We start from the raw sequence: 13,724 nt of genomic DNA on the forward strand, positions 1-13,724 counted from the left end.
GCGAACATTCTGCTTTGGACAGAATGCTATCTTCTAGCAATCTCTGCAATATTCATCCCAGGAATCCTCAACTGGGAAGTGGACTTTCTAAGTCTTCAGGACATACACGCTGGAGAATGGATTCTTCATCCGGACATCTTTCATCTCCTGGTGGACAAGTGGGGACTATCGGTTGTAGACCTCATGGCATCATGTCACAACCGCAAGGGACCCCTCAGCCGCCTTCGTAGATGCTCTGGCGGTGAGGTGGGACTTCAGGTTGGCATACCTGTTTCCGCCAATCTCCCTCCTACCAAGGGTCATCAGAAAATTCAACCAAGAAGGTGGCAGGATAATACTAATAACTCCTGCCTGGCCCAGGAGACATTGGTTCACTGATCTGACATGTTTATCCATAGACAGTCCACTTCCTCTATGGCGGGATTTGCTAGTGCAGGGTACCTGCCTATATTCAGAACTACCTCTGCTGGCTTTGACGGCATGGCTCGAGTCTTCGTCTTAAAGGCCAAAGGTTTTTCTACTTCAGACGATGCTTATGGCAAGGAAGCCTGCATCTATCACAGGAGTTGGTGTTCCCACAGAAAATATGACCCAAGGGTGTTCAGGGTCTCCCGAGTTCTTGCTTTTCTGCAGGTTGGACTAGACCTCGGTCTTTGCCTGGCTACTTTGAGAGTTCAGGTTTCTGCATTGTCCGTTTGGTTCCAGCGCAGAATCGCTCTCCTGCCAGATGTTAAAACTTTTTTGCAGGGTGTTCTGCACCTTCAGCCACCTTATGTCCCTATGGTGGCACCGTGGGATTTATCCTTGGTTCTCAGGGCGCTGCAGGCTCCTTCCTTGGACACAGTGGACCTCAAATTGTTGACAGCAAAGACGCTTTTTCTACTCGCTATCTCCTCAGCTCGCAGTGTTTCTGATTTGGCAGCACTTTCATGTCGCTATCCATTTTTGATTTTTCACCAGACTAGAGCTGTCCTTCGTACAAGGGCGGATTACCTTCCAAAAGTGGTATCCCATTTTCATATGAAAATAAATTGTAGTCCCTGCCTTAAAGTTTTCTGGCCTTTCTGTAGGTGAAGCTTCACTGGATGTGGCTCGAGCTCTTCGTATTTACATGGATTGTGCCAGCCGCATCAGGATGTCAGATGCATTTTTTCGAGGTTCATGGGGTCGACAATGCACCCATCCTGATGCGCTTGGCCTCAGTTGGGATCTATTCTTTTCTTTTTTTGTCATGGAGTCCCTCTTTGCTGTTTGAGTGTGTTTCTTGTGTACAGTGTACTTCCTTCTCCACTTTCCGTCTCTTGCCGTTAGACTTGTTTACAAACTGAATGCCTGTGGGTGGGGTATATAGGAAGGATGTCCTGTGCAGGCTGGGAGCTTGAAAGCTGTAGCTGTTTGGTGCAATGGATTACTCCGACTACATACCCCAAAGTAGTTCCTGTGGACCCTATAAACCTTGAAGAAAAAGGGTTAACAAAGGTAAGTCCTACCATAACTCTTATTTTTCTTGCTCGAATTGGTTCAGTGCAGGCTATTAGCCAGGTTGTAACCTGTATTTAAAATAGTCTGTTTTCCTTATTTCCTGTCTTTTTTTTTTTCCCACATGTCTGGGAAGGTGGAAAAAGCTGCAAAGTTTAGGCAGTTTCTATTTGCTGCATTATTCTATGTATGTGCCAGATGTGGAACAAAAATAACCAAAGGCCGTACAGAGCCAGCAGCCAGCTGTGAAACTGAGCCCGTGGATCAGCTGTTGTGTAGTTCAGCGGATGAGTCTGTGATCATGGAGTGGGCAAAATCCGTGGCTCAGGCCATTGCTGACTTGTCCAGGGATATTGATAATCTGAGGTGACTGATTGCTCTCTCCCCTGTGGCCAGGTAGTTCCCCCAGGCTTCTGCCGGTTCATTCTACTGAGCAGTTATGGGCCCATAACAAGGGAAAATGTCTTTCCAAGGTGTCTGCTTCTATGGAGAGTATTCTGGCATCGTATATAAGTGGGTGGATGGTGTAGTGCGCTTCTCTGGAGTGGCACAATGATGATCTCGAACGTGTTTGGACGCTGCAGCCAATGACACAGGTGTGCTCCCCGTTCTCACCAGTAAATATTATAGTAGGTATGGACTAGGGAAATATATGTATTAAGATGTTTTTATTGAGGTAGAATCAAATAATAATTTTGACATGAAGTGAAGGAAAAACAATCAAATATTCCTTCAGTGGAATAATTAGTACAATACTACAACAACATATTGCATATGATGACAAACACATACAAGACCATATAGAGAAATGTGATCACATTAAAATATACCAGCTATACATAAAAATATATATATATATATAATTAAAAACCTGTATGAATATCCAAATTGGACTGTGCCTGGATGTCTGTTATAGTAGCTATCCTTGAAGGGTGGTTGGCCTTACACATGTAATGCAAGCTGTTTAAGTTATGGTTAGTGTAAACATAAATGACTGATAGATGGGTGGTTGGTGCGCACACCACCTACCTCCTTTGCAGCACGTTGGTGTACGTCACATCATGTATGGGGGAGAAGTTAATGTATATTTTAGCTGGAATGTCTTGTAAAGCATATGGTGAGATGGAGACCTCCGGTTGTTCGTTTGTCCCCGGGCTCTGCTCTCTGATATCTCACTAGGAAGTTTCAATGTAACTACTAATCAGTTTAAACAATAGTAATAATCTATAGGTCAATCATTGTTAACAACTGGTACATGTAGCATCGTGAAAAGGGGGCATAAAGAAACATGATAATTATCCCTTCCACAAACGAGTAGCTCAACCTGCATCTAATTATAAGCCAGATCAACAGCCCCACTACACTACAAGCCCTGACGAAGCCCGAAAGAATTTGGTGAAACTCGTTGGCCATGCCCCCAACCGCTCCACTGTTCCCAGAAGAAACTACCCTGTGGTAAGAAGGACGTGCACGCTCACCGCTGGAGTCTGTCTCTGCACCAATGGATCACTATCCATCACAAGTAGCCCCGCAGAAAAACGAGCAACCGGAGGCCTCCATCTCATCAGATGCTTCACAAAACATTCCGGCTAAAAGATACATTAACTTGTCACCATAGATTATGTGACGTACACCAACGTGCTGCAAAGGAGGTAGGAGGTGCGCGCACCTATCAGTCGTTTATTTTTACACCAACAGTGACTTAACAGCTTGCATTACATATGCAAGACCAACCAACATTTAAGGACAGCTACTGTAATGGACATCTAAGCACAGACCACTTTGGATGTTAACACATGTTTTATATATATATATATATATATATATATATATAAAAATCTGGTATATTTTAATGTTTACATATTTCTCTATATGGTCTTATTTGTGTTTGTCATCATATCCAATATGTTTTAGTATTGTACTGAAGGATCATGTGATTGCTTTTCCTTCACTTCATGCCAAGATTATATGCTGAGCCAGTATAGATACACTTCTATACCTATTATAGTATTCTGGCATCCTCTAGTCCTAACACTTCTAAAAAGAGGTGGTTACCTTGGGCCACTTTTCCTGGTGAGTCTGACTCCGCAGACTCCACCCTGACCGGGAGGAGGATACGTCTGCTAATGTTGGTGTTCGCGAACTAGCGGAAGCTGTTCGCCTGACCCTCAGCCTTCAAGAACCTGAAGTTTCTGAATCCAGTAGGTCTTTGTTTAAACATAAAAATAAGCCGTTGTTTACCTTTTTACTGCCTTTTCTAATTTTTCTGATATTTTAAGAGGCTCGGTTGCATCTAGATAAGAAATTTCAGATTCATGAGATTCCGATTTTTTTTTTTTTTTTAAATCTCTTTGTGGATGAGGACACCACAGCTTGGGAGGTCCCACACCGGATGGATGCTCCTAAAGCCAGCCTGGCCAAGGCCACGGTTATTCCTATGGTGCAATCAGTCACCTTGAAGGACCAAACCAGTTGGAATGTAGGTCTTTTTGAAGTCTTTTTTTTTTTTTATACTGGTGTTTCCCTTCATCCCATTTTGGCCATTGCCTGGATCAACAAGGCAATTGAGTCCTGGACTGGATTGGAGTCTGGTTTACAGGCTGCAGGAGATCCTTATGAACTCCTTAATTTGGTAGATCAGATATGTGAAGCTTCTATTCTATTTATATTGGCGACGCCTCTCCTAAATGTTACTTTTTTTTTTGTTTTTGTTTTTTTACTGATGCGTGTGCCAGGAGATCTATTTGCCTTAGATCGTGTGATGCTGATCCAGAATCCAAGCGTACCTTGGAGTTAGTTCCCCTCAGTGAGCTACGAATCGAAAACAAATATCATCACACATGCTACAGGAGGTAAAAGCCCTTACCTTCCGGTCTGTACACCTAATGCAAAATCTCCCTGGTTTCATTCCTTTCGCTTCTCTGGAAGGGGCAAATCTCAGACTTTCAGATGCACTTCCAGTTACTCCCGCAGGGGAACCTTCAGAGGATGTGGTTCCATAAGTTCTCGCTGAACCAGGCCCAAGCTTTCTGACAAGCCAGCTATATGACTCAAATGGGATCTGTCCCTATCCAGTGGTGAGGGCCCGTCTGCTCAGGTTCTGGTACATATGGCTTCAGACTACTCTAGACCTTTGGATTTGCGGTATTGTGTCCAGAGGATACATTCTGAACCTGGTAGGTCACTTGCCCACGGGATTTATGGTCACTACTCTTTCAAGGACCCATCCAAACATAGCTCTGCTGTCACCTCTTCATTCTCTTTAAATTCCAGAGTTATTGTTCTGGCTCTCTCTCGCCAAGAAGGCCATTGGTTTTTCTTGCACCTCCGGTCTTCCGTCCAGTTCTAAATTTAAAGCCGCTGAATCCTCATCTTTTTCTGACAAAATTTAATATGGCGTCTCTGTGCTTGGTTATCAGCACAACAGAGGTTGCCGAATATTCAGTGTCTGTAGATATCAAGGAAGCTTACCTTCACATTCTTATTTGGAAGGGCCATCATCAACTCTCTACGCTTTGCCGTAGGATACCTCCATTTCCAGTTTTAGACTCTATCATTCAGGGTTTCACGAAGGTCATGGCCCACATGGTTTCTTTGTTGAGGCAGAAAGGAATAGCCATCATTCCTTATTTGAAAACCTTCTAATAAAGGCCCCCTCACAGGCATTGGTCCTACAACATCTGCCTATTGTGTTGAGCTTCTTAAAGGCTCACAGTTCGATTCTAAATTACCCCAAGTCCAACTTCACTCCTGTTCAGAGGATGGTGTTCATGGGTCTGTCTTTCGACACCTGCTGTCAACATTTTTCAAGACCTCCAGTCGTTGGTGAGGTTACATCTTCCGCTATCTCCCCAGGAGTTGCTATCATTCTCCGATGTATGCAACTTTTGGGGAAAATGGCAGCTTCATTCAAGGTAGTCCCTTTTTTTCCCAGGTTTCATGCCCGGACTCCTCAGCGCCAGATCCTGCGTTTTTGGTCCAGGACCAGCTCCCATTGGGACCAACAGCTCTTTCAACTGTCTTCGGACACGCTAGTCATTTCAATGGTGGCTTTATACCCCCAATCTGTCCAAGGGATCCACGTTCTCAGTTTGACATCGGGTGCTGCTCACCACAGATACCATTCTAATGGGATGCTGGGGTGCAGTTACTCTAGACTTCCGGCTTCGGAGTCTCTGGTCTGAGAGGGAATCCACTCTCCCCATCAATATCCTGGAGTTGAGGGCTGTCCAAAATGCACTAGTCCAGGCTCAACCGGTTTTGCAAGGCAGACCTGTTCGGATTCAATCGTACAATGCCACTCCTGTGGCTTATCAACAAGCAAGGGGGGGGGACATGCAGCCGTTAAGCTATGACTGAAGTCTTGCATCCTTCTTTCGGCAGAACGTTGTGTCCCCCCTGCCATCCACACTGTCCACCCCAGGAGGTGGGAACTTCACCATGACATGTTTCAACTGATAGAGCACTGGTGGATGCCTAACCTAGACCTCATGGCCTCCCCTTAAACAATAAGCTTCCAGTGTATGGGGTTCACAGAAGGGATCCCTAAGCAGTTCTTATAGATGCCATGACAGCACCTTGGTCCTTTCAGCCGGGATATCCATTTCCACCAATATCCATGCTGGCCAGGGTTCTTCAAATGGTTTGACGAGGTCTTTCTGTGATCCTTGTCGCTCCGAGCTGGCCTAGTTACTCTTGGTACGCTCTCCTTCAGTGCATGCTGGCGGACGTCCCTTACCATCTTCCTCTCCAGAACAACCTTGTTCATCAGGGTCCTTGCCTACACCCAGATTTACCTTGTCTGGCTTTAATGGCTCAGTTCTTGAAACCCAGATCCTTAGGCTCGATTTTTTTTTTCCAGGCTAGTAGTTCAGCCAAAAAAAAAGGCTTGTAAGCCTGTTCACAATTTATCATCGTACCTGGAAAATTTATATATCTTGATGCAAGCGGCAGTCTCTTTCGCTGGCTAATTTTTGCCTGCCGAGGCTCTTGGCCTTCCTTCAGAACAGGTTGACTAAGGGCCTTTTCCTTTCTTCCCTCAAAGGGCAGGCGTTAGCCTGGCCTGTTCTGTTCCAAAGACATTTGGCCCTGCTTTCAGAGGTCCAGGCCTTTCTGCAAGTGGTACTTCATATTCAGCTTCTATATCTGCCTCCTATCCCTTCGTGGGACCTTAATAGTTGTGGAGGCTCTTCAAAGACCTCCATTCTAGCCTGTGAAAACAGTGACATTGCTTTATCTTGCCTTAAATGGCTTTCCTCTGACCATTGCTTTGGCGAGTTTCCGAGTTGGCTGCTTTATACTGTAACCCCCCCCCCCCCTTAGTTCGAAAGACCACCCAATCCGGATCGAAAATCACTATTCCCTTCCTAAGGTTGATTAGAATTTTCAATTAAATTAAATCAGGATATCATTCTTTCTGGGAGCAGCCTCAACCTCTTCATCCTTGGAGTTGTTGGATGTAGTACGTGTTCTAAGAATTTATTCTGACCACACGGCTCCCATTAGGCGGACGAATTCCCTATTGGTTCTCATCAATTTTCCCAAACTGGGTTGGCTGTCTTAAAAAAAAAAAAACATTGAATTGTGGATTACTTCTGCCATATGCCAGGCATACCTATCTGCTATTAAACATGTTCCGTCTTCTCTCTGGGCTCACTCTACTCGAGTCGTAGGAACTTCTTGGGCGATTCAACATGGATCCTACTTGGAACATTTATTCAGAGTGGTGACATGGTCCTCTGTGCATACATTTTTGGTTCCGGTGACTCCAGATTTGGACTTAAAATTCTCTGTGGGGCTTTCCTGGACAGCAGCCCACTCTGTTACACTCGCTTTGGTGAAGTCCCATTGTCAAGATATGCATTGTCTACAAGATTGGATGATAGACGAAATTGGATGTTTTACTCACTGTAAAATTATTTTCTCTAAATCCATTAGGGGACCTTGCACTCCTTCCCTGATTGATGTTTCTTCTATGTTCATGGGTTTTCTTGTCAGATAATCATGGTTTTGTTCTGTTTCTTCTTCCTCTTTCAGCTTTCTTAGACAAAAACTGAAGTCTGGTGGAGGTGGGAGGTGTTAGAGGGGGGAGCTTCACACTTAATTATTTAGTGCCTTTACTCCTGTGCCAGCCCCTTCTACCCATTGTCGAGATATACAGTATCCCCCAGATGCATTCCGAGGAAAGGATTTTGCGATGAGTAAAAAATTCTGAGATGAACATGGATAAACATACATCTGTTTAAGTTCAAGTTTTAAACAATAATATCGGACTGTTTTATTAATAATGTTCCTCTAATATCCTGAGCTATAACAAGTCCTCTTTTGGTCCCTCCAGGTCCCCAGCATGATCAGCGCAACTATGAATTCAGATGCCCTCCAATTTCTCCAAGGATATCTCCAGCTTGCTAATGTAATATTGGTGTGAATGTGGATGACATTGGAGCACTAACCATTACAAAGCACTTGGGGGCTTGTGTGAGGAATTTCTGCATGGTCAAGAGTGTATTAAGTCTTGGACTTTAATACACAGCCCGGCCTTTTAACACTTATTTTTCAAACTGCATCCAGTGTCTGTACTAATGGGCAAGGATTCATTCAGCAAGTTTTAAGGGTGGATAATTTTGTCTTGACTGTTCCCGTGAAATAACAATTAATTTATTGTACAGTTTAATCAAACTTCCTCTCATGCGGCGTCTATCAACAGAAAGCACTTGTAGTTGCATATGAAAACTTTGCCTTTTTTCTATATTCATTCTCAGATGTGTTTTTTTTTTTTTTTCCTGAATTGTGAATAAATAAGACGCATTTGCTTAAAGCTGTCTAGTGATGTGCCATTATTATACATTCAGATGCCTGGTTTGATGCCCGGTGTGAATACTTAGTGAACTCATTCCACTCGGAAAATCTGTTCCTATTCCTCACATGGTTTAACTTTAATAAAGGTTATTTGTTGAAGTCAATATGCCTAACTGTACTTTATCTTGCACAAGTTAGTACTATTAGTCTATTCAGAGAAAAAGAATATTAGTCTTGATTTACTGTATAAACACATGATTTAAGTAATATTCAAAGGAACAAGGTGCACGATACGGGGCACAGCAAAGGGGTGGTCTAAAGCAGTGGTTTTCAACTCTAACCCTCAAGCCTTTCCAACAGGTCATATTTTGAGGATTTTCTATCTGTGAAAGCAGGTGGGATAATTACCGACGCAGCAAAATAGATTAACTCACCTGTGTATGATTAACGAAATCCACAAAACATGACCTGCAGGTGATAATTGAGGACTGGAGTTGAGAACCCCTGATGTAAAGTGATAGGTTTCTAGCTCAATTAAGAAAATTAAAGCAAAGGCTTGGTTACAGCCTCCGTACAGGAAAAAGTGGACGTTCTTCCGCAACATCTCCGGGAATTCTACCTAGTTTAGAACTATTATTAGATGTAATACTGTATGTTGTGACTCCTCTCTCTTCCCAAGCCGCATCTAATATAAATATATATATATATATATATATACATATATATATATATATATATATATATATATACACACACACACACACACACACACACACACACACACACACACACACAGTAATTTTGGGATTGTCATGGAGTCATTCACAGAAATAAAATTAAATTGGGAAAACCTCAATTCACGCACACAAAAAAAATACTATTGTTTCCAAGCTGAGAGTCATCTGAAGGGAAGACCTCCAGAACTAGCTTTCGGAAAATTGTATGAAATAATGACCATCCTGCTGCTTTCCAAATATCTTCTGCTGATTCTTGAGCACTGAGAGTCCATGTCATCACCACTGGTCTCATCCCCGAGTTCTAGGGGTATATTTTCTAAAGTGTGTTTATAGAAGTGAATGTTGCCCATAACAGCCAATCAGATTCCACTTAGCAGTCAGATTCTAGCTATTGTCTTCTAAAAGGTGCTAGATAAATGATATGGGCAACATCTCCACTTCTATAAACCTCTAAGTCAGATTTTTCACTGGATTGTGCTTCTTGGGTGGCTCACCAGTGGTGCCTCGGCTGAGCAGCTTCGTAGAGAGGCCAATATGGTTCTCCGCCCATGCTTTATTCCAGTTCTGTTCATTTGCCACCTTTGCTGCTGCGGTCGCCTCTTTTGGCCAAAGGTGTTCTCAGCGCAGCTCCGGTGCGTCCCCTCCTATTATGGGATAGCTTTGGGATGGGGCATATGGGGGAGAACCCGGGGCTGCTGGGAGAAGAAGCTTAACTATTTGGTGCCTGGACTTTTCCTGTTTACCCTATACCCATTGTCTAAGCCTGTGTTCCCTATGGAGTTAGAAGAACTGGACTTAAGAGGATTTATGCCTTACCTGGTTATCAATTAACAAAATCCTGCCCGATCTACTTTCCCTCTGGTTACTGAAGGATAACACATTTGCACCTTATACCCCACTGGCTTCTGACAACTTCAGTGGTGATTCACGGCTCTCCGGATATTGTAACCAAGGGAGCCCCCATTTCAGACGGACAGCACTCCATAAGCATGTACCTGATACCGGGCTGCCACACATTCGGTATATGCTTATGAACGGAGATCTATAAGCTGACTGCTGCCGATCTTATGGTGGGTACACACTGGGCGATTTTAATGAAAGATCAAGCGATTACGATATCGTAATCGCTTGATCGTTCATAAATCGTTCAACACAATGTCAAAAACGACCAGCGATGCGCGCTCCCGCTGGTCGTTTTCGACATTGATCATCGCGGCTACTTGCAGCACAATTAGGACGTTATCGTTTAATCGCTCGGCATCAGACACAGCCATTACAGCTATTAAAGAAGAAGGAAGTTTGCTGCGCGTGGTCCTGCCTAAAAAAACGGTAAGTAAAGTCCCCCACTGTCCACCAATGTTTTTGGGGTCATTATTAGAGAGGCATAAGGGGCTTCAAAACGTTTGGGGGCATTGCACAGCATGGGAGGGGGGGGGCATACTAATGGGGCCATTGCACAGAATGTGCTGGGGGGGGACTGCATATTGGGGGCATTGCACAGCATGGGAGGGAGGGGGGGGCAGCATTACTAATGGGGACATTGCACAGCATGTGCTGGGGGGGGACTGCGTACTGGGGCATTGCACAGAATGTGGGGGGAGGGGGGGCAGCATTACTAATGGGGCCATTGCACAGCATGTGCTGGGGGGGGACTGCATACTGGGGGCATTGCACAACATGGGAGGGGGGCAGCATTACTAATGGGGACATTGCACAGCATGTGCTGGGGGGGGGACTGCATACTGGGGGCATTGCACAACATGGGAGGGGGGCAGCATTACTAATGGGGACATTGCACAGCATGTGCTGGGGGGGACTGCATACTGGGGGCATTGCACAGCATGGGAGGGGGGGGTAGCATTACTAATGGGGCCATTGCACAGAATGTGCTGGGGGGGGGGGGCTGCAGTAATACTGGGGGCATTGCACAGCATGGGAGGGGGGGGCAGCATTACTAATGGGGCCATTGCACAGAATGTGCTGGGGGGGGGGCTGCAATAATACTGGGGGCATTGCACAGCATGGGAGGGGGGGGCAGCATTACTATGGGGGCATATCTTTATTTTGTGTTGTAAAAAATAAAAAAATTTATTTTAAAATTTTCAGACATGCCTTCTTCAAAAGACAGGATTCATTGAGCTATATCAAGCTAATGAGTGCCTCTGGAGACTGAAGAGTAAAGACTACATGAATAGAGTGTTGAAAAATGAGGCATTTGAGAAACTACGCCAATACAGTACAGAATATAAGCCTGACCATTGAATGGGTCAAGAACAGAATCCAGGGTCTGCGAACCGTGTTTTTGAAGGAACACAAAAAATACTTGGAATCGCAAAGATCAGGAGCAGGGGCAGCTGAGGTGCGAAAGCCATCGCTATGGTACTACGACTTGCTGCTGTTTACCTTGGATAAAGAGCCAAGTCAAAGTTCCCGGAGCTCGCTGGTGCCACAGTCACCAGATGTGGTGCCACAGGACACCGTGAGTCAGGATGCTGTAAGTTTTTTATTAAAATGTATTTTTTTAAAATGTCAAATTTTTAAAAAAATCTAAATATATTCACGTTTTTTAAATAGAAATCAGTCGGGAAGCCGCTGGTTGGAATGCCAACCATCGCCTTTCCAAATGTTTAAACCATGCAGTGGATAAAAGCCAGGCATCGTAATCCCGATGCCTGACCTACGCATGAGTCCAGACGCATGGTATCCCCGTCACTGCTAAGCCGGACAGGGATAGTTGTGGGGGGGGAATGATTGGTTAAGGGTTCCTGGGGGGAGGGGGTTGGGCTCTTAGAGCACCGCCCTGGGAGGTATAGGGTAAGGCTGGTGGAAAGGGGGAGCTTCAGGTTAGGCACCCCCCTAAAGGAATGGTAAGGTGAGGTAATTATAAAGGGTTTCTTACAACTATAAACATTTGACTTTTTAATCCCTGTTTTTTTGTTTTTTTAATTCTTTATGGCACCAGAAATTTATGTTTGAATATAAGTTAAGCATGTGTTAAACATGACATTAATTATGTAATTTTTTTTATTGCCATTTATTTGCATTGTTTTGGACCAGAAAGTTTTATATTGTGCAGGTTTGTGTGTTATTTTTGGTGAAAAAAAATTTTTTGAAATAAACTTTGCCTTTTTATTACAGCATTTTTTTTAAAAAAAAATGTTTAAATTGGTGATGTGATTTTTTATTTTTTTTTATCATACTGCTGGCGGTAGAGGATCCTGACCCGGTGTCCTGCGAGCCCCAACAAGTGGAAGTCCCTGTGCGTGTGGCCGAGACACCATCCAAAGCGCCCACTAAGAAGCGGAAAGGGACAACACAAGCATCCACTTCGGGAACGTCAAGGAGTGATAAGTTTCTAAAACATGCGGAGGAGGTGCTTTCCAAACCCCCGGATGAAAATCAAATATTTGGCCTAAATCTCGCCAATGAAATGCTGACCATTCCTCCGGAACAGGTCAAGCCTTTCAAGCGTCTGGTTTATAAGGCATTGGTACATGCTATTGAGGGGGACTTGAGTATGGCAAGTACCATTGTTTTAAATAACAGAGAGCAGCCCACCCCAACGGCCACATCAGGCAACCTCACCGTCCCAGAAGTAACTTACGCGGATCCACAACATGAAAACCCTTCTCCGTTACAGTCCCACCCCTTTTCTTTGTCGCGTACCCCCTCGCCCCCTTCTGCCTTTCCTAGTACTTCATCCAGTGGTGTTCACACAGCACTGGGCAGTGCTCGCACCACTGTATTAGGCGAAGATGAATTTTTAAATATGTCAATTATAAAATTGGCAGTTGTTTTTTTTTTTTTTCATTTTTTTAAAACTTATCACTCCTTGTATTGATTTGGTTCTTTGTTTCATGGTGGACTGTAGCATGGTCGTAGTACAACAACGATGGCTACTCCACCTCATGTGCCCCTGGTTTCTTGTTCTTTGTGACTCTAAAGTATTTTTTGTGTTCCCTCAAAACCGGGGCCCAGATCCTGGATTCTGATCTTGAACCTGTTGAAATGTTCACATCAGGAATATTGTTCTGTACTGTATTGGTGTAGTCTTCAAATGCCTTATTTTTCACACTCTAAGTGCCTCTGGAGACAAGATTACACAAATAGTCTTGATTAGACTCCTGTCCAAAAAGTAAACATTTTTTTTTTTACTAAAGTTAAAAATTTGTGGTCTCTTATTTAACGGCTTATTAAAATTGTAATGTGTTATTTAGGGTACTTAGGCTTATCGAACACAGATATTTTTATATTACATAAACACCTGTTTTCGGGGGTTTGCCTCAAATACTATGTATCCCCCGAATGTATGAAGGAGGGACCGCAGCAGGTATCTCCGATACCTGCTGCGATCCCTCCATTGCCGCCAGCAGCCGCCTCCCCCATAGGTTTCTATGGGGGATGCGATGTTGCCAAATGTATCAATATCGGGAATGCGAAGCATTCCTGATATTGGCACCAGCAGCTAACGCCATCTGAAGATGGCGTTAGCCGCTGTGTCCTATGGGCACTTACCCGCATTTCAGCCGGCAGAGGGATCTTCCAGATTCCTCCGCCGGCAATGGGCGCCGCTCATGTGCAGTCCGCGGGACTGCGCACCTGCAGCAGCCTGGAATGCGCTCCGGTCACATCGCAGGAACGGGGTCTTTTCGGAGCCCGTCTCCCTGCATGTGCCGGGTCATACATTCGACCGGTATGATCGCATTTTGC

General features: G+C 44.4%; 1 protein-coding gene and 1 pseudogene across 3 annotated transcripts in view; both read left to right on the forward strand.

The window, feature by feature from the left end:
• Window positions 1-8,441, forward strand: part of CSE1L (chromosome segregation 1 like) — a 119,698-nt gene extending 111,257 nt beyond the window's left edge. For both annotated transcript variants that reach the window (XM_088472171.1, XM_088472172.1), the window contains exon 26: window positions 7,817-8,441. In XM_088472171.1, coding sequence (XP_088328297.1) covers window positions 7,817-7,906 — 90 coding nt within the window. In that variant the 3' untranslated portion in view covers window positions 7,907-8,441. The remainder of the gene's footprint in view (window positions 1-7,816) is intronic.
• A 1,121-nt stretch (window positions 8,442-9,562) lies between these two features.
• Window positions 9,563-13,137, forward strand: LOC148524144 (uncharacterized; annotated as a pseudogene). The gene is made up of 3 exons (XR_015878383.1): window positions 9,563-9,646; window positions 11,121-11,508; window positions 12,229-13,137. The product of XR_015878383.1 is annotated as an uncharacterized LOC148524144 (transcript).
• The last annotated feature ends 587 nt before the right edge of the window (window positions 13,138-13,724 follow it).

The sequence above is a fragment of the Taudactylus pleione genome, unplaced genomic scaffold, assembly GCF_031769625.1.
Source record: "Taudactylus pleione unplaced genomic scaffold, aTauple2 ptg000121l, whole genome shotgun sequence".
In the NCBI taxonomy this organism is placed as follows: Eukaryota; Metazoa; Chordata; class Amphibia; order Anura; family Myobatrachidae; genus Taudactylus; species Taudactylus pleione.